This window comes from Oncorhynchus keta, unplaced genomic scaffold (genome assembly GCF_023373465.1).
Source record: "Oncorhynchus keta strain PuntledgeMale-10-30-2019 unplaced genomic scaffold, Oket_V2 Un_contig_3896_pilon_pilon, whole genome shotgun sequence".
NCBI classification, from domain to species: Eukaryota; Metazoa; Chordata; class Actinopteri; order Salmoniformes; family Salmonidae; genus Oncorhynchus; species Oncorhynchus keta.
Genome location: NW_026287487.1, coordinates 64,369 through 89,920, shown reverse-complemented (window position 1 = coordinate 89,920; position 25,552 = coordinate 64,369). Strand labels below are relative to the sequence as shown.

The following is a 25,552-nucleotide window of genomic DNA, read 5'->3' as shown; positions in this document are numbered from 1 at the left end:
TGTAATGTGGTGCTGTAGGGTGTATTATATTGTACTGTGTAATGTGGTGCTGTAGGGTGTATTATATTGTACTGTGTAATGTGGTGCTGTAGGATGTATTGTATTGTACTGTGTAATGTGGTGCTGTAGGATGTATTATATTGTACTGTGTAATGTGGTGCTGGAGGGTGTATTATATTGTACTGTGATGCTGGAGAGTGTATTATATTGTACTGTGTAATGGGTGCTGGATTATATATTGTGTAATGTGGTGCTGTGTATTGTACTGTGTAATGTGTGCTGTAGGGTGTATTATATTGTACTGTGTAATGTGGTGCTGTAGGATGTATTATATTGTACTGTGTAATGGTGCTGGAGGATGTATTATATTGTACTGTGTAATGTGGTGCTGTAGGATGTATTGTATTGTACTGTGATGCTGGAGGATGTATTATATTGTACTGTGTAATGTGGTGCTGTAGGATGTATTGTATTGTACTGTGTAATGTGGTGCTGTAGGATGTATTGTATTGTACTGTGTAATGTGGTGCTGTAGGATGTATTATATTGTACTGTGTAATGTGGTGCTGTAGGATGTATTGTATTGTACTGTGTAATGTGGTGCTGTAGGATGTATTGTATTGTACTGTGATGCTGGAGGATGTATTGTATTGTACTGTGTAATGTGGTGCTGTAGGATGTATTGTATTGTACTGTGTAATGTGGTGCTGTAGGATGTATTGTATTGTACTGTGTAATGTGGTGCTGTAGGATGTATTGTATTGTACTGTGTAATGTGGTGCTGTAGGATGTATTGTATTGTACTGTGTAATGTGGTGCTGTAGGATGTATTGTATTGTACTGTGTAATGTGGTGCTGTAGGATGTATTATATTGTACTGTGTATGTGGTAGGATGTATTAATGTGTATTGGATGTATTATATTGTACTGTGTAATGTGGTGCTGTAGGATGTATTGTATTGTACTGTGGTGCTGTAGGATGTATTGTATTGTACTGTGTAATGTGTACTGTGTAATGTGGTGCTGTAGGATGCTGTGAGGATGTATTGTATGTGTACTGTATGTGATGCTGTAGGATGTATTGTATTGTACTGTGATGCTGGAGAATGTATTATATTGTACTGTGATGCTGGAGGATGTATTGTATTGTACTGTGATGCTGGAGGATGTATTATATTGTACTGTGTAATGTGGTGCTGTAGGATGTATTGTATTGTACTGTGATGCTGGAGGATGTATTATATTGTACTGTGTAATGTGGTGCTGTAGGATGTATTGTATTGTACTGTGATGCTGGAGGATGTATTGTATTGTACTGTGGTGCTGTAGGATGTATTGTATTGTACTGTGATGCTGTAGGATGTATTGTATTGTACTGTGTAATATGATTGTATGTGGTGCTGATGTATTATGGTGTAATGTGGTGCTGAGGATGTATTGTATTTTGTGGTGGGGGATGTATTGTATTGTACTGGTTGCTGTAGGATGTTTTTGTACTGTGTAATGAGGATGTATTGTATTGTACTGTGTACTGTGATGCTGGAGGATGTATTGTATTGTACTGTGATGCTAAAGGAAGACACAAATTGTCAAATATGTATTATATTGTACTCTGTAGGATGTATTGTATTGTACTCTGTTTATTTATTTGTTATTGTATTGTACTGTGATGCTGTCATGAACACTGTAGGAGAAGTCCCCTTGTACTGTGTAATGTGGTGCTGGCTGTGATGCAATGAAAAGAGAGAGGATGTATTGTATTGTACTGTGATGCTGTAGGATTGTACTGTGTAATATGATTATGTCGAGGTGGCACTGAATGCATTTCTTTTTTGGGGGGAGGGGGGTTGTGGTGTTTTTAGTGTAATGAGGACGGTGTCAAATATATATCTCTCTCTGTTTATTTATTTGTTAATGCTGAGGAGAAGTCCCCTCTTACTGGCCAATGTGTGTACTGTAGGATGCTGGAGGATGTATTATATTGTACTGTGTAATGTGCTGTAGGATGTATTGTATTGTACTGTCTGTGTGTGTGTGTGTGTGTGTGTGTGTGTGTGTGTGTGTGTGTGTGTGTGTGTGTGTGTGTGTGTGGTGTGTGGCCTATGATATGTGTCTGTAGAGGGAAGCATGACACAATGTCTCCCATGTGTAGGGAACCAAATGCTGGCTCAGCAGATGACCAGTATCTATTGACAACAGCTGGCTACTCCTTCGGAAACTATGCTACCCACACACACACACACACTTTTATCCACCACTGAGTCTGTGGCTATGAGTCCCAAGAATGGGCCAGAAAAATGGCCAAGACGAGGTAAGAATCCCCTCTTACAGTGTAAAGCAGGTGAAAAGACTGGTCAAGCATTTAAATATGTCAATTTTATTATAATGATTACCATCTTATTTCCTTTGTAAATAAATAAATAAATATATGCCATTTAGCAGACGCTTTTATCCAAAGCGACTTACAGTCATGTGTGCATACATTCTACGTATGGGTGGTCCTGGGAATCGAACCCACTACCCTGGCGTTACAAGCGCCATGCTCTACCAACTGTGCTACAGAAGGACTCTCTCATACCTACTTTTTTTTCTTGAGACAATATCTTCTCTTCTGAAAGCTCCCTCACTTCCTCTATCCTCTACATCCTGTCTTCCATGTCTGTCTATTTTCTCATCTGGTGTCCCAGTGCTTAGCTATTAGTGTCAAGATGGTACTGACAGATAAGTCAGTTCTGCTTCTAGGACCTAAGATTCTACTGTATTTTAGTCAATGCCACTATGATATTGCCCCTCCTAATATTTATATATTCCTTAATTCCATTATTTTACTTTAGGTTGTGTGTATTGTAGGTATTGTTGTATTGTTACAGAAACAGGAAGTGGTACAATGCCACCATTACCTCCCAGCCAATTAAAACGTTGCCTTTGCAGGCCTGAGAGAGAAAGAGAGAGAGATCGAGAGGGAGAGAGACAGAGAGAAAGCAAAAGAGAGAGTGAGATTGTAAGAAGACATTTGGGAGCTCAGGACAGAGAGAGAGGGAGTAAGAGAGAGAGGGAGATTATGAGAAGACATTTGGGAGCTCAGGACAGAGAGAGAGGGAGTAAGAGAGAGAGGGAGATTATTAGAAGACATTTGGGAGCTCAGGACAGAGAGAGAGGGAGTAAGAGAGAGAGGGAGATTATGAGAAGACATATGGGAGCTCAGGACAGAGAGAGGGAGTTTATGAGAAGACAGTTGGGAGCTCAGGACAGAGAGAGAGGAGTAAGAGAGAGAGGGAGTAAGAGAGAGAGGGAGTAAGAGAGAGGGAGGAGAGAGAGGGAGTAAGAGAGAGGGCATACAAAGATAAAACCCTTCTCTAGTGACCTACAGAGACAAAACCCTTCTCTAGTGACCTACAGAGACAACCCTTCTCTAGTGACCTACAGAGAGACAACCCTTCTCTAGTGACCTACAGAGAGAACACCCTTCTCTAGTGACCTACAGAGAGAACACCCTTCTCTAGTGACCTACAGAGACAAAACCCTTCTCTAGTGACCTACAGAGACAAAACCCTTCTCTAGTGACCTACAGAGACAAAACCCTTCTCTAGTGACCTACAGAGAGAACACCCTTCTCTAGTGACCTACAGAGAGACAACCCTTCTCTAGTGACCTACAGAGAGAACACCCTTATCTAGTGACCTACAGAGAGAACACCCTTCTCTAGTGACCTACAGAGAGAACACCCTTCTCTAGTGACCTACAGAGAGAACACCCTTCTCTAGTGACCTACAGAGAGACAACCCTTCTCTAGTGACCTACAGAGAGACAACCCTTCTCTAATGACCTACAGAGATAAAAACCCTTCTCTAGTGACCTACAGAAAAACCTTCTCTAGTGACCTGTGTGTGTGTGTGTGTGTGTGTGTGCGTGTGTGCGTGTGTGTGTGTGTGTGTGTGTGTGTGTGTGTGTGTGTGTGTGTGTGCGTGCATGCATGTGTGCGTGCGTGTGTGTGTGTGTGTGTGTGTGTGTGTGTGTGTGTGTGTGTGCGTGCGTGCGTGTGTGTGTGTGCGTGTGTGTGTGTGTGTGTGTGCGTGCGTGTACCTGACACCTGCCATTGACACACAGGTCTGACTCGTAGGGTCCACATGGTGTTCCATCCATCACTCTCTCTGCCACCAGGATGGGGGCATCTCTCCCCACAGGGGAACAGAACAGGGCACATGGCTTCTCTACAGAGAGAACACACAAGGTGGTTAATAGCCTAGCGGTTACAGAGGCGAGCCAGCAACCGGAGGGTTGCCCGTTCGCATCCCCGGTTTTCCTGTCGCGAAAAGAGCTGGCAACCAATGCCTAGGTGCCATTGATGTCACTGTGCCCTCGAGCAAGGCACTAAACCCCTAACCATGCACCTCTCCAAAACCTATATGTGTCTATCAGAATGGTTGAATTAGAAGTGGAAGTAAAATTTAGGTTGGACCTTGGGTGCAATTGACCAATAAAGTGATCTCAACCTATTAATGATGGGGAACAGAACAGAGAACAGGGCTTTTCTACAGAGAGAACACACATAGGGGGTTCATGTAATGAGGTGTCACCCTTGATTGAAAGCTCATATATTACGTCATGTGATGACATCACATGACCACTGGTGACCTTTGATATGCAAATGTAAAAAAAGATTGTTGGTATCAGCTACCTGGTCTCAGATACCTGGTCTCAGCTACCTGGTCTCAGCTACCTGGTCTCAGCTACCTGGTCTCATGCTCTGTTAGTAATTTATTTCTTTTATTTAACTAGGCAAATCAGTAAAGAACACATTTTTACTTACAATGACAGCCTAGGAACAGTGGGTTACTGCCTTGTTCAGGGCCCTTCACTTTGTCCACATTTTGTTATGTTACAGCCTTATTCTAAAATTGATTAAATTAAAAAAATGTAAAAACCATAATGACAAGGCGAAAACATGTTTTTAGAAAAGTATAAACATTTTAGAAATGTATAAAAACAAATCTAAAACAGAAATACCTTATTCAGACCCGACATTTAGCTCAGGTGCATTGTCACGTTCTGACCTTAGTTCCTTTGTTTTTGTCTTTGTTTTAGTATGGTCAGGGCGTGAGTTGGGTGGGTTGTCTATGTTCGTTTTTCTATGTTGGTTTTTGAGTTTGGCCTGGTATGGTTCTCAATCAGAGGCAGGTGTCGTTAGTTGTCTCTGATTGAGAATCATACTTAGGTAGCCTTTTCCCACCAGTGTTTGGTGGGTGATTGTTTTCTGTGTCTGTGTTCCACACAGAACTGTTTCGGTTTTCCTTTCTGTCTTTCTATTTGTTATTCTGTATTTTCGTGTTCAGTGATTTTGTTCATTAAAACATGACGAACACGTACCATGCTGCACATTGGTCCGATCTCTCATACTCCTCGTCAGAGGAGGACGAATCCCGTTACATGCATCCTGTTTCCATTGATCATCCGTGATATGGTTCGACAACTTGAATGGATTCCACCTGTGATAAATTCAATTGATTGGATGATTTGGAAAGGCACATACCCATCTATATAAGGTCCCACAGTTGACAGTGTATGTCAGAGCAAAAAACAAGCCTTGAGGTCGAAGAAATTGTCCATAGAGCTCTGAGACAGGATTGTGTCGAGGCACAGATCTGGGGAAGGGTAGCAAAAAATGTCTGCAGCATTGAAGGTCCCCAAGAACACATTGGCCTCCATCATTCTTAAATGGAAGAGGTTTGGAACCACCAAGACTCTTCCTAGAGCTGGTCACCCGGCCAAACTGAGCAACGGGGAGATGGGCATTGGTCAGGAGGTGACCAAGAACCCAATGGTCATTCTGACAGAGCTCCAGAGTTCCTTTGTGGAGATGGGAGAACCTTCCAGAAGGACAACCTTCTCTTCAGCACTCCACCAATCAGGCATTTATGATAGAGTGGCCAGACAGAAGCCACTCTTCAGTAAAAGGCACATGACGGCAGGCTTGGGGTTTGCCAAAAGGCAGCTAAAGGACTCTCAGACTGGTCTGATGAAACCAAGATTGAACTCTTTAGCCTGAATGCCAAGCATCACATCTGGAGGAAACCAGGTACCGCTCATCACCTGGCCAAAACCATCCCTATAGCAGCATCATGCTGTGGGGATGTTTTTCAGCAGTAGGGACTGAGAGACTAGTCAGGATCAAGGAAAAGATGAATGGAGCAAGGTACAGAGAGATTCGTGATGAAAACCTGCTCCAGAGCGCTCAGGACCTTAGATTTTGGCAAAGGTTCACCTTCCAACAGGACAACGACCCTAAGTTCACAGCCAAGACAACACAGGAGTGGCTTCGGGAGAATATCCTTGAGTCGCCCAGCCAGAGCCCGGACTTGAACCCTATCTAACATGTCTGGAGACACCTGTAAATAGCTGTGCAGCGACACTCCCCATCCAACCTGACAGAGCTTGAGAGGATCTGCAGAGAAGAATGGGAGAAACTCCCCAAATACAGGTGTGCCACGCTTGCAGTGTCATACCCAAGAAGACTCAAGGTTGTTATCGCTGCCAAAGGGTCTGAGTAAAGAGTCTGAATACTTATGTAAATGTGATATTTAAGTTTTTTATTTGTTATACATTTGCAAAAAAATAATAATTTAAAAACCTGTTTTTGTTTTGTCATTAAGGGGTATTATGTGTAGATTGATTATGAAAAACAATGATTTAATACATTTTAGAATAAGGCTATAACGCAACAAAATGTGGAAAAAGTGAAGGGGTCTGAATACTTTCTGAATGCACTGTATATCCCCACTCTTTATCTTGTTTCATTTTCTGAGACAGGCTCAATTGCTCTTAAAGTGGAGCGTGTTGGTGTCTCTCTGTGTGTGACAGACAGCAAGAGAGACAGGTACACACACACACACACACACACACACACACACACACACACACACACACACACACACACACACACACACACACACACACACACACACACACACACACACACACACACACACACACACACACACACACACACAGAGAGAGAAAGAGAGACGAGTAGAGAGAGAGAGGGAATGTAGCAGAGTGAAAGCCGGTTAAGATGTTAGTGGCCGACTGTCTAAGATGCAAACACCTCAGAGCTATTTGCATGGAATGAATTTGAAATACCTACAGACCTGCAGTGGTGTGTATTCATGAGTGCCAAGGGAAGCCAGGCTTCCCCCCCAAACTCTACCAAGAACATCATAAATGACCCCTCTTTAGTCTCTCTGTGTTTCATACTTTTCATTCAACAGCATTGGTTATAATATGGCTTTTTCTTCTGGATTGACTTCTCTGGTCATTTGACCCACGTATCTGAATTTGCTCTATCTGTTGTCGCAGAGAAATTTCCAATTTGCATTGCAAATTGTAGTGTTTTCAAAAATTTAAAAGGCTTCTAAAGTTTGTTGCTTCCACTTTAAAATGTCAAACTTGATGTGACCTAATTGAAAAAATGTCTAATAATTATAATCCACTTTGCTGCAGGATTTATTTTTCCTGCTGTGAGAAGCAGGGTCAAATTAAGGTAGAGCATCTGTAAATGTTGAACCGACTGAACTGCAAACGTTGCTGATCTCAGTTCAGATTAGGAAGTGTACAAATAAACAGAACGGATCCTACTGGGATGGGATAGGAAGGAAGGAGAAAGGGAGGCAGGGAGGGACGGAGGGGGAGGAAAGAAGGCCATTTTACAGCTCTCAAATAAACACCTGCTGGATGAACAGAACCCTCAGTTCATAAATACATGAAGACATTTTGTCAAACAGCTGTAAAAATGTTACACCACTGACAATACATCTTAACAACACACTGATCAAAGGCCTCACACAGAGTGATATCGACAAGGGTCCTGAACAGCAGTCTGTGTAATGTGGTTATAACCTCTTCTTGTACAGTATGGTTCTCAGCAGGGTTGTGTTCATTAGATGCCAAACGGAATAAAAACTGACCCAAACAGGGAGGGACTACCTGGACGAATGAGAAACATTCATTTTTCCCCTTTTCCGGTGCAAACCGTTTTAAAACACTGCATGCTCATGACCTTGATCAGACAGATTTGGCAAGAGTGGTCCGTGAGGAAATGAGATGACTGGGAAAAACTTGGACAGACATCAATCTAGCTAACACTAAATCAAAGCTGCTGGGAAGTCAGATGCTTCCCAAATAGCACCCTACTGTATAGCCTTTATAGGGCATTACTTTTGACCAGGGACCAAAGAGATAAAAAGGGAACAAGGGTGTCATTTGGGAAGCATGCGCTAATGACAAGGAAAATAAATGATTTGCCAAAGAATACTGAACCGCTAGAAGTCAATGGGGTCAGCCTGAGCGGCAGTCTGTTTCTGTTAGCCAGATGATTGTTGTCGTGGCAATGCAAAGCAAACACGTTTGCCAGAGCAATGACAAAGATATACAGAAGTCAGTAACCCATGTTGGTACACTATGATAACTACATCTACTGTGTGTATGTTTTGGGGGTTTTACTGTCCTTGTGGAGACCAGAAGTCCTCACAAGGACAGTAACATAAGGAAAAGTTGGACAAGTGAGGATATTTCACTGGAAAAAAGGTATTTAAGTCTTAAGGGTTAGGTTTAGGGTTTACAATTAGAATTAGGATTAAGGTTAGGGTTAAGGGTTAAGGTTAGGGTTAGGTTTAGGGTTACAATTAGAATTAGGATTAAGGTTAGGGTTAAGGTTAGGGTTAGGTTTAACGTTAGGAGTTAGGGAAAATAGGATTTTGAATGGGAATGAATTGTTTGGTACCCACAAGGACAGTAAAACAAAGGGTGTGTGCGTGATGCATATGTGTGTGTGTGTGTGTGTGTGTGTGTGTGTGTGTGTGTGTGTGTGTGTGTGTGTGTGTGTGTGTGTGTGTGTGTGTGTGTGTGTGTGTGTGTGTGTGTGTGTGTGTGTGTGTGTTTTTGCGGGCCCTCTGCAGCTCCAGAACATTTCTTCCTCTCACCATCGTTATTGACTGCGGTCCATATGCTGTTCTTCTTCTTTCCGGCCTGGCGGTCATGGGAGAGACACTGCAGCTCTCTGAAGCTGGGTGTTCCTTTAGGGCAGGGAGGACCTTCACACACTTTATGTTCCACACTGGCCTTCTGACAGTTACTACCACCAGGACCTGGCCTAGAGACACAGCCAGTATGAAAACACACCAAGAGACATGTGGTACACACGCACGCACACACACACAAAGCAGATGACTTACGGCGGGTTGTCACATTTCCTCTGTCTGAACTGGGCTCCGGTGCCACAGGTTCTACTGCACTGGCTCCACTGACTCCAGATGCTCCAGTCCCCATCCACATGCTGTGGGATAGGGCTTTTACTTACACACTCCCCTGCCCGGCACCACACACACACACACACACACACACACACACACACACACACACACACACACACACACACACACACACACACACACACACACACACACACACACACACACACACACACACACAGACAGACAGACAGACAGACAGACAGACAGACAGACAGACAGACAGACAGACAGACAGACAGACAGACAGACAGACAGACAGACAGACAGACAGACAGACAGACAGACAGACAGACAGACAGACAGACAGACAGACAGACAGACAGACAGACAGACAGAGAAGAACAAAAGTTAATGCTATTGGCGAAGGCAGTTGACCAATGGACCAATTGCCATATAACGCTAAGAAAAGTATATGCCAGTGTCAAAAGACTGTATTGACTTTGGCTGGTCCTTCCCTGCTGACAAAGAGGTGAACACACACACACCTTGTCAGCTCCACACTCTGTGCCGTCCAGAGGAGGGTCCAGCTTGGTCTTACAGGACTTGTCTCCTTCCACCAAACACCACAGGCCCGCGCACATCAGGTGCTGAAACACACACATACAAACACACACACACACATAAACCACAAACACACGCAATAACTGCTGAAAAACACACTGCAGTGAAGCTTGTGTCACTAAAACCCGTCCTTGCAAATATGATAATCAGATATCGTTGAAATAACAGCCGGTATAAGGAAACTGTCTGTTGAAATGCATCTGGTCAATATCTGACACAGGACATACAGTATGTTTATGACAGCAGTAGACATCGTCCAACAGTGGACAGATTCAGACCAGTAAACCCTGTGTCCCTGGAATCTCTGGCATCTTTACAGTGAGAAAACAAAGACAGAGAGACAGAGTACCCATAGGAGAACCCTTTTGGTTCACGGTAGAACCCTTTTGGGTTCCATGTAGAACCTTCTGTAGAAAAGGTTCTACGTGCAGCCCAAAGGGGTTCTATCTGGAACCAAAATGATTCTACCTGCAACCAAAAAGGGTTCCTGAAAGGGTTCTCCTAATGGGGACAGCTGAAGAACCCTTTGAAGGTTCTAGATAGCGCCTTTTTTAAGTGTTTATTTATCCTCTACCATAGAACTGTAGCAGGAACAACAGGCCGATCTAGAGATGTACTACACTCACAGTTTCCTGAGTATCTGTATAATACTGAAGTATAATACTGAAGAACTGAAGTATTTCCTCTAGCTCATACATGTCGAGGTATTGATGTTTTATTCAAACCATTGCATTCAAGTGCATATTAAGTTTCTAAGACTGAGCTTATTTTTAGCAGATACACTCGAGGTACTGTCCCTCACGCTGTTTGATGAAAGTACAGTAGCGGCTATTTTACTGTAGCTATGCCACACACACACAAACACACACACACACAAACACACACACACACACACACACACACACACACACACACACACACACACACACACACACACACACACACACACACACACACACACACACACACACCATTATGATCAGACGTACTTCCATCTCCTCTCTGCTTTGACCCTGCTGTAGAGCTATCTGTCTCTGTTCTGACACCCATGTATTGTGTATGTGTGTGTGTGTGTGTGTGTGTGTGTGTGTGTGTGTGTGTGTGTGTGTGTGTGTGTGTGTGTGTGTGTGTGTGTGTGTGTGTGTGTGTGTGTGTGTGTGTGTGTGTGTGTGTGTGTGTGCGTGTGTGCGCGTGTATGTGTGTGTGTGTGTGTGTGTGTGTGTGTGTGTGTGTGTGTGTGTGTGTGTGTGTGTGTGTGTGTGTGTGTGTGTGTGTGTGTGTGTGTGTGTGTGTGTGTGTGTGTGTGTGTGTGTGTGTGTACATGCGTGCATGTCTCCTCTGGGTCTCTGAAGGATCAGGAAGTCTAGACGACGGGACATGTGTCTTGGCAGGGTGTGAAAGCTGCCATTAAACCCTCTTACCAGGCTCTGGCTGGGCCGGTAGTGGAAACAGTGGTCAGAAGCTCTGCAGTTTTAGTCTGCCTTGTAATGAATGGTGGACTGGGAGAGGGACAGCAAACATTTGGGAAACCAGACTGTGTTCAAATCTAAACTGAAATAACTTGCAGTATTGGTGTTTGGCAGCTTGGCATATCATTTTGTTGGGGGGGTTCCACCTAAACCTGAAATGTGAAGTATTTAATGTAGAGGAAACACTGCAGCGTGTGATGATGAACCTGGTGTGTGAAACCAAACTGGACTGTCAGCACCTGTCACTCTGGACAGATATTTTGGCCAGGTTTCCCTAGCAACCTTTAAAAGCAAGCACCGGGAGGATGCCCCGGGATAGAGAGGGAAGGAGAAGGAGGAGGAGAGATCAAAGAGGAGTGTGTGAGTTGGTAAATCAGTAAGGCAGACAGCAGGAAAGAAGAGAACAGCCCAGAGGAGGAACAGTATTACATCACAGTGGACTGACAGTATCTTTCACAACCCATCATCATCTCTGCTCATCATGACCCACCAGGACCACACCTTCATTACATCATGACCCTGATCTGTGTTCGCCACCAATACAATCTGATTTGATTAGATAGAGTCCACACTACACTAGCTCTAAACACACAACTACTACACAGCTACTGTCAATAGATCCGTGTGTGTGTGTGTGTGTGTGTGTGTGTGTGTGTGTGCATACGCACATGTGTGTGTACCTCCATGTCATTGCAGAAGGTGGCGTTGGTTCCAAAGAGGATCTGACACTGTTCGTCTGCACTGTAGTGCATGCCTGGCAGCTTGGGTGGCAGGCGGACCTTGTAGCGGCTTCTGGGGTCTGTGTGGAGCAGACAGCTGCTGGCTTTGGACCTGTCACACACACACACACACACACACACACACACACACACACACACACACACACACACACACACACACACACACACACACACACACACACACACACACACACACACACACACACACACACACACAGAGCCTTTATCTTAGAGATACATAGACAACACACAGCAGAGAATGTATCCAGTAGAGTACATACACATGCGCACACGCACACGTGCACACACAAACACAAACACACAACTAACCTTGTGGGGACACACAATTCCGTCCCATTCAAAATCCTATTTTCCCTAACCCTAACCCTAACCCTAAGCCTAACCCTAACCCTTACTCTAACCCTAACCCTAACCCTATCACCTAACCCTAAATCTAAATCTAACCCTAGCTCCTAACCCTAACCCTAAATCTAACCCTAGCTCCTAACCCTAACCCTAAATCTAACCCTAGCCCCTAACCCTAAATCTAAACCTAGCTCTTAACCCTAACCCTAAATCTAACCCGAGCCCCTAACCCTAACCCTAAATCTAACCCTAGCTCCTAACCCTAACCCTAAATCTAAACCTAGCTCCTAACCCTAACCCTAAATCTAACCCTAGCTCCTAACCCTAACCCTTAACGCAATTCTAACCCTAGCTCCTAACCCTAACCCTAAATCTCACCCTAATCCCTAACCTTAACCCTAAATCTAACTCTAGCTCCTAACCCTAACCCTTAACATAATTCTAACCCTAATACTAAACCTTCTAGCATTTTACCTCGTGGGGACCAACAAAATGTCCCCAGTTGGTAAAATTTCTGTTAGTTTACTCTACTTGTGGGGACTTCTGGTCTCCACAAGAATAGTTAAACACATCCACACTAGCATACATAATCCAGAAAACACTTTACCCTATGGGTCCTTGTCAAGAGTAGTGCACTATATAGGGAATAGGTTGCCATTTGGGACACAACCCTAGAAGAACATACACTATGGATCCAGCAAGGAGACTGTCTGTGCCTTGACTCGGGAATATGTGGTTTTGATAACATTGTGGTATAGGAAAAGAGAAATCCTTAAATGTTATATTGATGCCTGCAGTGTGTGCATGGGTAAAACTTATTTAGGCTGAACCTCAACATTCACCTTTCACCACACAGGTCTGCTGAAAGGGGGTTGGGCAACTCTGGTCCTGGAGGGCAGCAGTATGTACAGGCTTTTGTTCCACCCCAGCACTAACAGTGTGAACATTAACACTTCTGTTACATATAATAATGATCCAATGTCAAGGGACTGATTTCAGAGCGCCAGACAGCCAATAAACTACATTTCTAGTCCCTGCTCCAGTCACAGTCAATCAGATCCATTGTTTGCAATATAAATCAAGCCATCGCTATGGTAATATTCTTGGCAACAGCAGCCCATAGATAAAAGCCGATGCCATCTCATAGAGTTGTGATGAATGCATTGAGTAGGAGACGCCATTCAACTTGATTAAACTGGCTGACAGAGGTCAGGGCTGGAACACAGTCAGTTCAATCACTGTGAGTGACTGGTTACGAAGACCTTGTCAAAGTCAATCAAATAATGGCTGGAAGAAAACTAGAGGTCATTTATTCAAGGAAGTGTGTGAGTTGGACGGAGGGATATATTGTACAATGATTGTGTGTATGTTTGAGTGTGACTGTGTGTGGGTGGGTGTGTGAGTGAGTGTGAGTATGTATCAGTGAGTGTGTGCATGCGTGTGTGTGTGTGTGTGTGTGTGTGTGTGTGTGTGTGTGTGTGTGTGTGTGTGTGTGTGTGTGTGTGTGTGTGTGTGTGTGTGTGTGTGTGTGTGTGTGTGTGTGTGTGTGTGTGTGTGTGTGTGTGTGTGTGTGTCAGTGTATGTGTCCAATCTGAAAGTGGAAAACTGGACCCTTTAGGCCAGTGAACTGAGGCACATTTTCCACTCTCATAATATTGCTATGCTCCACTTAGTAACCTAGAGAGTGTGTCTGTTTGTCTCACCTGAGGAACTTCTCCAGGTCGTCACGGCTGCAGGGGGACCATGACAGGTCGCTGGGGTTACGGCCCTTCACCCATTCGCCAGACATGATGTGGGAGTGGCCTGTACAGGTAGCATGGTCGTCATCGTGGCTCATCCCCATGCTGGAGAGAAAATCACACACACACCATTACATAATAGAGAAACACACCATTATATACCTTATAGACACCCACCATTATATACCATATAGCCACACACCACACACACACACCCTTAAATACCATATATACACACACACCCTTAAATACCAAATATACACACACACCCTTAAATACCACATAGACACACACACACCATTATATACCATACAGACACACACCATTATATACCATATAGACACACACCATTACATACCATACAGAAACACACACCATTATATACCATGCACACACACACACACACACGCACATGCACACACACACACCATTATATATCATATAGACACACACACCATTATTTACTCATACACTACTGGAATATGCTCATGTCTCTCAGGCACACACACACACACACACACACACACACACACACACACACACACACACACACACACACACACACACACACACACACACACACACACACACACACACACACACACACACAGGTATATCTTACAATTGATTCACATTTAAAATGGTATTTTCCCTAACCCTAATATAGGAGAAACCAGTCACACCTTCTTGACACGCCTCAAACAACACCTCTACACAACTGAAACAAACACACTACAAACATTAATCACATTGATGAACTCTTTGGTCGTTTCACATTTAACTCACTTACTAATGGCACTGCCAACTCCAGATGACTCCTTTTTTTAAATCATATGAACAAAAAATATGTCATTTTATTTGGAATGCTACGCCAGACACAATGAAATGTGCCTATTTATATAATGACTATGAGTTTGGGGGGCAAAAATGATTAAATATTAAAGCTTTAAACCTCTCACTAAAAGCTTCACTAATACAAAAATGATACTTAAACCCAAAATGTTTCTCCACTAGATTATAAAGAAAGGCTCAGCCTTTGTTCAAAAATGGCCTTTTTGCTTTTATACAGATCACAACTTCTCATTTCTGACTAATTGAAAATTACATTTTGTTTAAAGTATTGCACTTTCTTAAACAAGCCATACAAAGCTGGTTACAATTTCAGTTTTATCTCAAGACAAGATAGAACAAATATTACAACAAATATTATGGTTATACTGATGAATAAAAAAACATTCTTTATAGATTTTCTTTTAAATGGTATTATATTTATTAATGATATTATGAATAGAAACGGAATTTCAGTTTTATCCTCAAGACAAGATAGAACAAATATTACAACAAATATTATGGTTAAACTCAAATATACTGATGAATAAAAAAACATTCTTTATAGATTTTCTTTTAAATGGTATTATATTTATTAATGATATTATGAATAGAAACGGAGGAGTTATGTCACATATTTAGCTATTGAAAATATAATGGGAATATCTGCTCAATCCAAATTTACAACCAAATGGATGCAGTACCACAAAAATAGAGGAGGCAAGTGGAAAAGGGAGACGGTAGGGAACTTGTTTGCCTGCCATATATTAAAGATACAAACTGGCTGAAAGGAACTGGCATAAATAGAAAAATATACCAGTTTCATTTGAGGACAAAAATGTTGACAGCTGCACCATACAGGTTGCAAAATAAATGGGAAGAGATTTTCGATGTACCAATTCCATGACATATGGTTTATGAACTGGTACAAAAAACTATACTTGATTCAACACTTAGAGTTTTTCAATTTAAATGATTATATAAAATTCTTGCCACCAACAGAATGCTATATATAGGGGGCATACAACAATCTAAGCTCTGTAATTTTCATTTTGCCTGTGAAGAGAGAATTAATAGAAAATCATTTACTCTGGTATTGCACCTTGTTATGTAGACACCTTGTTTCTGGTCACAGGTTCAAGAATGGTAAGCAGCTAAGAAATCAACTGTGGGAAATTATTAGGAAATGGAAGACACAACATGCTCTCGATCTGGGGCTCCAAAATTAAAATGATCACAAGAACGGTGAGCAAAAATCCCAGAACCAAACCTAGCAGAGAGCTGGGACCAAAGTAACAAAGCCTACCATCAGTAACACACTACGGGGGACTCAAATTTGCCAGAAAGCCATAGTTAGTCAATAAAGAAGAAGATAATGTCATGATAAACCAAAATATAACTTTTTGCTCAACTAGGAAAGAATGCTGAGTTTTACCTACTGTGAAGCATGGCGGTGGAAACATTATGCTTTAGCTCACTGAATAAAGGAAAGAATGAATGGGGCTGTGGATACTAGCAAGGGCATAAGATGAAACGTGGCTGTGTCTTTCAGGATGACAAGATCCCAAACACACTTCATAAATATGTGTATGCAACCAATAAAATTAGATTGATTTTTTTTTATACCTTTATTTTACTAGGCCATTTAGCAGACGTCAGTTAAGAACATACATTCTTATTTTCAATGACGGCCTAGGAACAGAAATGGGTTAAAATACCAGCAACAGTGTGTGAAAACCTTGTTCAGGGGCAGAAGGGTATATAACAAAGTATTGAGATAAACAGATTTGTACAGGCCTCTCTCATCTTTTTAAGTGGGAGAACTTGCTTGTCAGCCCATAACCACTAGGCTACCCTGCCGCCCCTGATTTGATTTGATGGATCCCTCAGGCGAATACCCTCCCAATGTTTTCCCATATTCTCCAGACTGACTTGCTATACACAGACAGAACAGAAAGTTGCAATAGGCCCAACGTTTGGCACCAGCACAAACAGAAACCCTCTTAAAACTAAGCCTAAACCTAACCCCTAAGGCAAAAAATAGCCTTTTTGCAAGTGAAGACCGGAAAAATGATCTCACTTCTCTGAGTTTTTTGTTGGTTTAGTATTCTTGAGGACTTTTGATACTCACAAGTATAGTACAACGTGTACACACATACACACCTTTAAATGCGGAAGACAAATTTAATTTGTACAACTGACTAGGTATCCCCCTTTCCCTTTGTATCTCTGCAACACATATAACTAGACACACAACATACACTATTACAACAGACAGTATAACATACTTTGAACACGTATACATTCCTCTACACAACTGCAGCCCATCCTAACACACCTGTTACATATTCATTGGCTAAGGTCAGGGCCTCGGGGAAACTTCCACAGGAAATAATATCTAGTGTACAGCTATACCACAGTAAGGATCTGTGTGTGTGCATGTGTGTGTTTCCTCTAAAGTCGTGACCTACATTTTGGAAATGAAAAACAACAGCCCGGCCTGACATCCCAGTGGCGCCTCAGAAACTCACAAAAACCATTGAGTGGAATGACTGGACTCCCAATGCACAGCCGTTGTTCCTGGCTTTAATTAAACTATATACAATTACATAATGAGAGCCATATTCCTCCATGTCCTCTGCAACACCAATAAGAGATCAGCCACACTAAAACCAAGATGACCACAGCTGGTCTGGGTCTGTCCTGCTACTCAAACGTTGCTGCTGCTGGATACAGTTTAGCATTTTCCCCACTAATGGTTAAGGTTCATTGGGGGATCCAAGATCTGTTCCTAAGGGAAACGTTACCCGAAGCACCACACTGGAGAACCGCAAACTGGAGAGCAGTGCAATTGGCCCAGTCCCAAATATGTTCATTTTGTCTTTCTCCAGATCTCTGTAGGCTCTGGTTTAGTGCACACATTTACAACAGGGAAAGCAAACACATGAGGGTTGTGTTCATTAGGCACAAAACTGAAGAAATTGCACAGAAATGGCAATAAACCAAATCAAATCAAACTTTATTTGCCACTTGCTGAACACAACAAGTGTAGACTTTACCGTGAAATGCATACATACAAGCCCTTAACCAACAGTTAACCGGCAGTTCAAGAAGAAGAACATATTTACCAAGTAGGATAAAATAAAAAGTAACACAATAAGAATAACAATAACGAGGCTATATACAGGGGGCACCGGTCCCGAGTCAGTGTGCAGGGCTACAGGCTAGTTGAGGTAATCTGTACATGTAGGTGGGGACGAAGTGACTATGCTTAGGTAACAAACAAGCAGCGAGTAGCAGCAGTGTACAAAAGGGAAGAGGGGTCAATGTAAATTGTCCAGTGGCGATTTTTATGAATTGTTCAGCAATTCACCGCCTATTACATAGAGCCTGGATGGCAGGAAGTTTGGCCCCAGTGATGTACTGGGCCGTTCGCACTACCCTCTGTAGCATCGTATGGTCAGATGCCGAGCAGTTGCCATACCAGGTAGTGATGCAACCGGTCAGGATGCTCTCGATGGTGCAGCTGTAGAAACTTTTGAGGATCTGGGGACCCATGCCAAATCTTTTCAGTCTCCCGAGGGGGAAAAGGTTTTGTCGTGCCCTCTTCACGACTGTCGTGGTCGATGTTAATGGGGGCCTGTTCAGCCCACCTTTTTCTGTAGTCCACGATCAGCTCCTTTGTCTTGCTCACATTGAGGGAGAGGTTGTTGTCGTGGCACCACACTGCCAGGTCTCTGACCTCCTCCCTACAGGCTGTCTCATCATTGTCGGTGATCAGGCCTACCACTGTTGTGTCGTCAGAAAACTTTTTTATTTTACCTTTATTTAACCAGGTAGGCAAGTTGAGAACAAGTTCTCATTTACAATTGCGACCTGGCCAAGATAAAGCAAAGCAGTTCGACAGATACAACGAGTTACACATGGAGGAAAACAAACATACAGTCAATAATACAGTATAAACAAGTCTATATACAATGTGAGCAAATGAGGTGAGAAGGGAGGTAAAGGCAAAAAAGGCCATGGTGGCAAAGTAAATACAATATAGTAATTAAAACACTGAAATGGTAGTTTTGCAATGGAAGAATGTGCAAAGTAGAAATAAAAATAATGGGGTGCAAAGGAGCAAAATAAATAAATAAATGAAATACAGTTGGGAAAGAGGTAGTTGTTTGGGCTAAATTATAGGTGGGCTATGTACAGGTGCAGTAATCTGTGAGCTGCTCTGACAGTTGGTGCTTAAAGCTAGTGAGGGAGATAAGTGTTTCCAGTTTCAGAGATTTTTGTAGTTTGTTCCAGTCATTGGCAGCAGAGAACTGGAAGGAGAGGCGGCCAAAGAAAGAATTGGTTTTGGGGGTGACTAGAGAGATATACCTGCTGGAGCGTGTGCTACAGGTGGGAGATGCTATGGTGACCAGCGAGCTGAGATAAGGGGGGACTTTACCTAGCAGGGTCTTGTAGATGACATGGAACCAGTGGGTTTGGCAACGTATATGAAGCGAGGGCCAGCCAACGAGAGCGTACAGGTCGCAATGGTGGGTAGTATATGAGGCTTTGGAGTCATGTTTGGCCACGCAGTCGTGGGTGAACAGGCAATACAGGAGGGGACTAAGTACACAGCCCTGAGGGGCCCCAGTCTTAATAAAAATCTTCTTAGAGCTCGGGTCTATTTTCCTGAATTTCCGCCTGACTGATGTTCCCAAAGTAAACTGCCTGTTGCTCAGGCCCAGAAGCGAGGATATGCAAAAATTGGTAGCATTGAATAGAAAACACTTTGCAGTTTCTAGAAATGTTTAAATAATGTCTGAGACTATAACACAGTTGATATGGCAGGCAAAATTCCAAAGAAAAATCAACCAGAGATTGTCTTTTTGAGCTCCCAGGATCTTATAATGGAAAGCTATGGCTTCTATGTAATTCCAGCTCCCAGATTGCAATTCCTATGGCTTCCACTAGATGTCAACAGTCTTTGTTCAATGTTTCAGGCTTGTTTCTTCAAAAACAAGCAAGAATTATGAGTTTTTGTACAAAGACTCCTGTTCAAAATCAGTCGGTTGGCAAGCAATGAAGAGGATGGGTGCTTACTAATTTTACTTTTCTATTGAACGTACTTCTTTCCGTATGAAATATTATAGTTTATTTACATTTTAGGATACCTGAGGATTTAATAGAAACATAGTTTGACTTGTTTGAACAAAATTTAGAGGTAGCTTTTTGGACTCCTTTGTCTGCATGTTGAATGATTGGATTACTGAAATCGATGGCGCCAATTAAACAGACCTTTTTGGATATAAAGAAAATTTTATCTAACAAAACGACAATTCATGGTGTAGCTGGGACCCTTGGGATTGCAAACAGAGGAAGATTTTCAAAACTAAGTGATTTATTTAATCGCTATTTGTGATTTTATGAAGCCTGTAATGGTTGAAAAATATGTTGATGTGGGGCGCCGTCCTCAAACAATCGCATAGTATGCTTTCGCTGTAAAGCCTATTGTAAATCGGACAACGCAGTTAGATTAACAATAATTTAAGCTTTTAAATTATATAAGATAGTTAGTTGTATGTTCATGAATGTTTTTTAAAATTACAATGATTTTTTATTTGAATTGCGCGCCCTCCAATTTCACCAGATGTTGTCGACTGGTGTCCCGCTAACGGGACGCCTATCCCTAAGGATCCGTGTGGCAGACGCGTTGTTGCCTACTCTTATCACCTGGGTGCGGCCCGTCAGGAAGTCCAAGATCCAGTTGCAGAGGAGGTGTTTTGTCCCAGAGTCCTTAGCTTAGTGATGAGCTTCGTGGGCACTATGGTGTTGAACGCTGAGCTGTAGTCAATGAACATTATTCTCACATAGGTGTTCCTTTCGTCCAGGTGAGAAAGGGCGGTGTGGAGTGCGATTGAGATGGCGTCATCTGTGGATCTGTTGGGCGGTATGCGAATTGGAGCAGGTCTAGGGTGTCCGGGAGGATGCTGTTGATGTGAGCCATGACCAGCCTTTCAAAGCACTTCATGGCTACTGACGTGAGTGCCACGGGCGGTAATCATTTAGGCAGGTTACTTCCGCTTCCTTGGACACATAGACTATGGTGGTCTGCTTGAAACATGTAGATGTTACAGACTCGGTCAGGGAAATGTTGAAAATGTCAGTGAAGCATGCATTCTTTGATTACATGTCCTGGTCATCTGTCTGGCCCAGCGGCTTTGTTAATGTTGACCTGTTTAAAGGTTTTGTTCACATCGGCTACAGAGTGCGTTATCCAGAACAGCTGGTGCTGTTGTGCATGCTTCAGTGTTGCTTGCCTCGAAGCGAGCATAAAAGGCATTTAGCTCGTCTGGTAGGCTCACGTCACTGGGCGGCTCGCGTCTGGGTTTCCCTTTGTCGTCCGTAATAGTTTTCAAGCCCTGCCACATCCGATGAGTGTCAGAGCCGGTGTAGTAGGATTCAATCTTAATCCTGTATTGACGCTTTGCTTATTTGATGGTTTGTCTGAGGGCATAGCGGGATTTCTTATTAGCGTCCGGATTAGTCCACCTCTCCTTGGAAATGGCAGCTTTAGCCTTTAGCTCGATGCGGATGTTGCCTGTAATCTGTGGCTTCTGGTTGGGATGTGTACGTACAGTCACTGTGGGAACGACGTCATCGATGCACTTATTGATGAAGCCTATGACTGAGGTGGTGTACTCCTCAATGCCATTGGAAGAATCCCGGGAACATATTCCAGTCTGTGCTAGCAAAACAGTCCTATAGTATAGCATCTGCGTCATCTGACCACTTCCGTATTGGTACTGGTACTTCCTGCTTTAGTTTTTGCTTGCAAGCAGGAATCAGGAGGATAGAATTATGGTCAGATTTGCCAAATGGAGGGCGGGGAAGAGCTTTGTATGCATCTCTGTGTGGAGTAAAGGTGGTCTAGGATTTTTTTTTCGCCTGGTTGCACATGTGGGGCGGCAGGGTAGCCTAGTGGTTAGAGCGTTGGACTAGTAACCGAAAGGTTTCATGTTCAAATCCCCGAGCTGACAAGATACAAATCTGTCGTTCTGCCCCTGAACAGGCACTGTTCCTAGGCCGTCATTGAAAATAAGATTTTGTTCTTAACCGACTTGCTTAGTTAAATAAAGGTTAAAAAAAATTAAATGTGACATGCTGGTAAAATTTTGGTAAAACTGATTTAAGTTTGTCTGCATTAAAGTCCCAGGCCACTAGGAGCGCCGCTTCTGGGTGAGCATTTTGTTCTTTGCTTATGGCCTTATAGAGTTGGTTGAGAACGGTCTTAGTGCCAGCTTGTTTTGTGGTGGTAAATAGATGACTACGAATAATACAGATTAGAACTCTCTTGGTGTGGTACTCTAATAATGTGGTACTCTACCTCAGGTGAGCAATACCTCGAGACTTCTTTAATATTAGATATCGCGCACCAGCTGTTATTGACATAAAGACACACACCCCCACCCCTCGTCCTACCAGGGGTAGCGTCTCTGTTCTGCCGGTGCATGGAAAATCCCGCTAGCTCTATGTTGTCCATATCTTCATTCAACCACATCTCGGTGAAACCAAAGATGTTATAGTTTTTAATGTCCCGTTGGTAGGATAATCTTCATAGTAGGTCATCCATTTTATTCTCCAATGACTGCACGTTAGCAAGAAGAATGGAAGGCATTGGGAGTTTACTCGCTCGCCTCCCCTTTTCTGGCGTCTTTTCTTCACGCAAAAGGCGGAGATCTGGGCCTGTTCCAGTGAAAGCAGGATATCCTTCTGATCAGACTTGTTAAAGGAAAAGGTTTCTCCCAGTCCGCGGTGAGTGTAAGGGATTTCCTCCTCTTCTTCCGAAGAGGAGAGGCGAAAAGGATCAGAGGACCAATATGCGGCGTGGTAAGTGTCCATGGTTCTTTTAATGCGAAAATGGACACATGAACAACTGAATGCAAAAACAATAAACGTGGAATGAACGAAACCCAAAACAGTACCGTGTGGTGGAAAATACAGACATGGAAACAAACACCCACAAACACACAGTGAAACCCAGGCTACCTAAGTATGATTCTCAATCAGAGACAACTAATGACACCTGCCTCTGATTGAGAACCATACTAGGCCGAAACATAGAAATACCCAAATCATAGAAAAACAAACATAGACTGCCCACCCCAACTCACGCCCTGACCATACTAAATAATGACAAAACAAAGGAAATAAAGGTCAGAACGTGACAGTGAGTAATCGCTTTTTTGATGTCCAGAAGTTATTTTCAGTGATAAGAGACAGTAGCAGCAACATTATGTACACAATACGTTTTTAAAAAGTTACACAAAACGCAAAAAGAAAATATAAAAAAATAGCACAATTGGTTGACCCAGGAGTGAACTGTATAAAGTCTTGGAGATTAAAAAGCAAAGTGTTTAATGGTCAAAGGTTTTAAAGGTGTACTATGCAGAAATCCTCCGCAATTTCCTGGTTGCTAAAATTCTCAAGTGGGTATAGTGTAGAGAATCGTTGTACCGGTCTAAACTGCTGTGAAATATATATTTACATTACCAAAAATATTGTGTTGTCACCTGTTTGAAGCTGGTGTACAAAACCTAAAGTAAAAGGCGCAAAAAGGAAACTTAAAAAACGGGAAGCATAGAAATAGCACACATAGAACAGCTTCTTCGACTAAAAAGCATTTTCAATTGAAATTATCCAATGAGTTTTCTTTTTAGTCCAGCTCTAGGCCTCATCTTTGTCCAGGAATCCGCCCCAGCGTGATACAGACAAGCAACAAATTGAATCACTTCTTCAAGGGCTGAGGATTGGACATTGATTTCCACTAGGAGTGATAAGTGCTTGCTAAGAATGCACCTCCATCACCGACTCACATGAAGAGGAGTAACAGAGACGAGCAAATCAATATCCACTGGCTCTGTGAGGATGCGACCATCTGGAAGAGCTACTGTGTAACAGTGAATACAAAGCAACTACATAGTAAAAGGAAGGTGAGTACACAGTACACACTTAAACCCAGTAAAAGTATAGATTCCATGAGGATTTGAAACAGCACTTGTTTATTTTCAGTTCTACATACTAATCTGGCATAATGGTTGTAGATGAATTTCTCAGGTTAGATCTGTCTTTATAAAACAATGTTTTCATAATGAATCACATGTGAAAGGTTTGAAAGCAAAACAACTGTGACCAACATAAATCATCTTGTTGCCTGTTTCTCACCCTTGTTTTACTGTTGCCTTCATTGTTGAGAATGTATATTATTATTAATATATTCTCTTCCAACCTTCCTTAAAGTGGAGGTTCAGTTTTTTACATCTTTATGTTTTTTTGTAGCCCTTTCCTGTAGTTTATGACCAAATTGCCTCTTGTGGCCTCACGGGTGGAATGTTATTCATATTTTTATAATTTCATTATTCATAAATGTGTATTTTTTAAAGTAGAAAATCCGGTGTTTCTATATGAAACGGTTTTGTTATATTTCAGTCGTCTGTGATGTATATAAAGTGTAACATTGGGATGCAAACTCGCAATGTTATATATTTCAACTCTATATCTGATACTTTTGTTTCAAAGACTACCCAGAAACACTCTGTCTGACCCTGATTTAGCCCACTGCAGGATTAAATGACCACAATCATTAGCTGAAGTTTGTTGACTAAGTGCTGGTCACTGATAAGACCAAACTGGACTGGAAACAGCAGTGCAGTGTAATAAGACATCCTATAGTGGTTTGGATCAGATTACCAGGTAGAAAGGAAGGAAAGATGCAACACTGAAGAATTGGAATAATATCAAGGACAGGAACATGATAGCAGCACACACACACACACACACACACACACACACACACACACACACACACACACACACACACACACACACACACACACACACACACACACACACACACACACACACGCACGCACGCACGCACGCACACGCACGCACACACGCACACGCACACACACACAAACACGCACACGCACACGCACACACACACACACACACAGCCATCATGCCAACCTGAGCTTATAATCTTTTATGTGAAAATACAGAGTGGGGCACTTAAACCCAATTCTCTCTAATTAATATGTGTTTCACACACTCTGGACAATGGAGCCTTGTCAAGGTACAGTGTATTTGCGTATGTGTGTGTGTTTTGTGCACATGCATGACTGTAGTTGTGTGTGAGAGTGTGTGCTTCAGGGCAGCAGCTCGTTACCTCTTCGCCTCTCTTGTGTGTGTGTGTGTGTGTGTGTGTGTGTGTGTGTGTGTGTGTGTGTGTGTGTGTGTGTGTGTGTGTGTGTGTGTGTGTGTGTGTGTGTGTGTGCATGCAGGCATGTGTGTGTGTCTCCTGTTTGTGCATGCAGCTTGGGTGTGTGTATGTGTTTATTTGGGCACCAGTGCTCCATGCCAGTTCATTACCTCTCTCAGACATTAAACAAGGGGTCCTTGCACCCTCAGCATGGCTGCCCAGATATACTGCCTGATGAAAAGTGTGATAAATCCTTCTGGGCCTGGCAAAGCCACAAAGCTGTTGCTAACGCTAATATACT

The 25,552-nt window shown here is 42.7% G+C and overlaps 2 protein-coding genes across 2 annotated transcripts in view; both read right to left on the bottom strand.

The window, feature by feature from the left end:
* LOC127924267 (A disintegrin and metalloproteinase with thrombospondin motifs 19-like) overlaps window positions 1-9,368 on the bottom strand; it is a 31,647-nt gene extending 22,279 nt beyond the window's left edge. The window contains exons 1-3 of the mRNA XM_052508830.1: window positions 9,228-9,368; window positions 8,976-9,145; window positions 4,084-4,211 (exon numbers count right to left, since the gene is read on the bottom strand). Coding sequence (XP_052364790.1) covers window positions 4,084-4,143 — 60 coding nt within the window. The 5' untranslated portion in view covers window positions 4,144-4,211; window positions 8,976-9,145; window positions 9,228-9,368. The remainder of the gene's footprint in view (window positions 1-4,083; window positions 4,212-8,975; window positions 9,146-9,227) is intronic.
* A 291-nt stretch (window positions 9,369-9,659) lies between these two features.
* LOC127924266 (A disintegrin and metalloproteinase with thrombospondin motifs 17-like) overlaps window positions 9,660-25,552 on the bottom strand; it is a 55,068-nt gene continuing 39,175 nt past the window's right edge. The window contains exons 3-6 of the mRNA XM_052508829.1: window positions 14,145-14,285; window positions 12,016-12,166; window positions 9,791-9,892; window positions 9,660-9,704 (exon numbers count right to left, since the gene is read on the bottom strand). Coding sequence (XP_052364789.1) covers window positions 9,660-9,704; window positions 9,791-9,892; window positions 12,016-12,166; window positions 14,145-14,284 — 438 coding nt within the window. The 5' untranslated portion in view covers window position 14,285. The remainder of the gene's footprint in view (window positions 9,705-9,790; window positions 9,893-12,015; window positions 12,167-14,144; window positions 14,286-25,552) is intronic.